Genomic DNA, 3,316 nt, shown 5'->3' on the forward strand with positions numbered 1-3,316 from the left:
TGCCTGACAGATGGGCGAAAGTGGTGGCTAGCGATGGACAATATTTTTCTTAAGGTATTTATGTATTTTGTGTTTGTACTACAGCTTCAATGTGTGCGTACCAACCGCACGAATTAATTCCTAGACCAAATATTTGATTAATGGTCTCCTTGTTCACATCATTCACTACCGTCGATGGTCTACCGCATCGTGGATTATCCAGTAGAGAGAAATAATCTTCTTTAAACCTCTGCAACCATCGCTGGATACTGCTGCGATCCAATGTTACCTCCCCATAAACAGGGAGCAACTTCCTGTGAATCGATGTGGCAGAGTCATCGCCGGTCTTGACGAGGAACTCCATCGCCGACCGTTGTCGCAACCTTACATCTACTTCACGGTTCATTATGGCTCACCTGAAATAAAAGAAAATACTTTTATATACCAACTTATAGCTAAATGTTCCAAGTATGTTCACAAAAAATTTCATTCTCCTCCTGCAACAAATAAAAAAATTAGAGACCACTGTGCAAAACTTTTTGAACACCCTTTGTAAATAACGTAACTTTACTATAAGTGTAGTGTGCCTGATAGTTAAACTAGAGATAAATAGGAGATGAATAAGTAGGTGATCGTTAATTCCTGAAAATATAATAATTTCTCTTATAACTTCAGAATCTCAATACTTGATAAGCTGGCACTCTTCATCTTGAATATTTACTGTTCAAAATAACAAGATAATTCGCGAATGAAAAAAAAGAACACTATTCTACATTCGCTGTAGTTTGTTATTGTGGAATATTTACAAGTTATTTAGTGCATACTTCAAATGATCGATATACTATACTTTCCTTTTTAATTACGGTAATTCTTTTTTACTTGCTATGGACAATGTTTTATATATATATATATATCTTTTTTTTTTTTTTTTTTTTCAGCTAAGCTGAAGGACCTAGGCAACATGGTTTTGAGGCCTTTCGGTCTATCAACCAATAATTTTAGGGTAAGCCAGGATCCGTCTACGGGCAATTATTCCATCAACTTTCAACAGAATCCAAGTTGACTTGAATGTTATTAACATCACATGAATCTGAGGATGCATGTGGTTGTATATAGGTAGCTTAAAAAAAAAAAAAAAAAAAAAAATCACACACGTAAATTTGCTTGATACTACATGTAATAATTTATCTGATGTGCTAATGCATAATATGATTCAGTTTGTAATTAAAAACAAGAAAAAGAGTTTGTTCTGTCGCAAATGAATTGCATGTTACGTATAATTTTGAAGTGTATAAATGAAGATACAAAAGATAATGTAATTTTAGTTCAAGATCGAAATTTGTACATGTTGTAATTAAATTATGATTTGGAAATCATTGCATTATTATTATTATTATTAGTTATTCTTGCCCTTTAAATCAAACACTATTTATCGTTATAGTAAATTATCTGTTATCTCGACTTACTACGATAACTTGGTGGTGATGGTACAACGCTTACCGCTAGTACGAGGGGTCCTTGCTTCGATCGAGCTCCTCCGTGGCTAAACGGTTAGTGTACGCGCCTTTGGCGTGCGAGACCCGGGTTCGATTCTCGGTGGGAGCTCATGTGGTTCGGATTCCATGTTAATCAGTAGGTCCCGTCTCATATAGGCTCGCTACTGAAAGGACATTAAACTTCGATCTCCGACCAAGTAAGTTTATGGTGGACAACGTGTCCGTGGGTTTCCTCAGGTACTCTCGTTTTCCCCCACATTTCATTTGACCAATTCTTTCATCATCATTCACTTCCCTTAATCATCCGTCTCCCTTAGCTTAAAAAGTATAATCATGGGATGTTAAGCGGAACGATTTCACTTTATCAGCAGATTTTTCCTTAGAATTACAATGAATCGCTACTTTTAAACCTATGAGTTAGCTAAAATTGAAAGCTGAACTAAAAAGTATTGAGCGTAACCAAAAGTGGCTGCTGTATTTAATTTATAACAAGGTAAAATAAATTGCTCTTGATCACTGCGTTGCTAAGACATGAGTTCAAAATTCACTGCAGTTTAATATTCAGGAAGGTTCTTGTTGATGAATTGGCTACATCACTAACACTTATTCTGAGTGTTACAGCATTTGCGTTTCTCGGAAATCAAATTATATGCTACTATTATTCTACCTAGGAATATAGATTTGAAAAAAATACACGAACTCCAATAAATTAAAAAAAAAAAAAGTTTCCTAATGTGTCTTCGAACATTCAAAAATAAATAATAATAGCTTTTTATTTTAACATATTTATTGCAAGAATACAATTTTACAACTTTTATATTTTTACGAAAAGTATACATAGTTATCCTTCGTTAGGCCAGAGTTGCAGACATTTTATATTTTGACCTATTATTTCCATGCACATCGAAATTATTGCCTACACCAGAAACATCCACCAGTTTTCTTGTACCATTTTACATACTGTATTTTTTTATTATTTCTTTGGAATTCTCTTCTGATTTTAAAAAAATAACATACAAAAACTTAAAATTATTTATCATTCTTAGAGTAAAAAAATCGATTATTTTTTTTAAATGATGAGAAGTTGTTCCTCGTGTATTAGCAGTACTATTGGTTACGTTCGATGTGGCACTTGGGTGCTATCTTCGATTACAGAACTCCTTTCCGGTCTTTACAGAATAAAATTTTGTTCAAAATCAAGGAAGTTGAATAGGATAAATTAGGAATAAAGCCGTCCAAGTTCTAAAGATAAGCAAGAAAATGCATTACATGAAGATGAAACGTATTCAATCCCACATTCAAAAAGTTCGAAAACAAAATTGAATACCCATTTTTTAAGAACACAATACAACAATCTTCTGTATATTCGTGTGTACCACAAAGTAAAAAATCCTCAAAACAAGTGAGTATCCTCTTCCGTTGAAAAAGAATTTAATTATATATAATGTGTTAGCAACTTCAGTTCATAATTGAACGTAAATTTTCATTTGTAAGTAGTAGTTTCCCAAGTTTTGTATGTATCCTACCGCTATCATATACACATAAAGTACGAATGATAAAAGAATGTGCAAAGTAATGGTTGTACTTGAAGTTGAAACTATACGTGCAGATAAGTGTAAATTTAAACGATCTAAGTTTCATTCTGGAAACAGTATTCACAGTCTGTAGAATTGTCTATGTTTCTTTATTTGATTGAGGTGTGCTCAAAAAGTATCGATCCTTATTTTTTTTCTGCGTAAAGCAATGAAGCGCGAGAGACTTTTTTCAGTGTAGAAGTAGAGGGGACACTCAGGCGCAGTCGTGATTTTTTTTTTTTCCCGCCAGCAGAAAGCGTTAGTCTC

At 33.6% G+C, this 3,316-nt stretch overlaps 1 protein-coding gene across 2 annotated transcripts in view; it reads left to right on the plus strand.

Moving 5' to 3' along the window:
• The window catches only part of LOC145667098 (tetratricopeptide repeat protein 1-like), a 30,401-nt gene extending 29,046 nt beyond the window's left edge, over positions 1-1,355 (plus strand). For both annotated transcript variants that reach the window (XM_081734833.1, XM_081734834.1), the window contains exon 6: positions 918-1,355. In XM_081734833.1, the coding sequence (XP_081590959.1) occupies positions 918-1,042 (125 nt within the window). In that variant the 3' untranslated portion in view covers positions 1,043-1,355. The remainder of the gene's footprint in view (positions 1-917) is intronic.
• Positions 1,356-3,316: the final 1,961 nt, after the last annotated feature.

Source organism: Thermobia domestica, chromosome 12, assembly GCF_964235325.1.
Source record: "Thermobia domestica chromosome 12, izTheDome1.hap1.1, whole genome shotgun sequence".
Lineage (NCBI taxonomy): Eukaryota > Metazoa > Arthropoda > Insecta > Zygentoma > Lepismatidae > Thermobia > Thermobia domestica.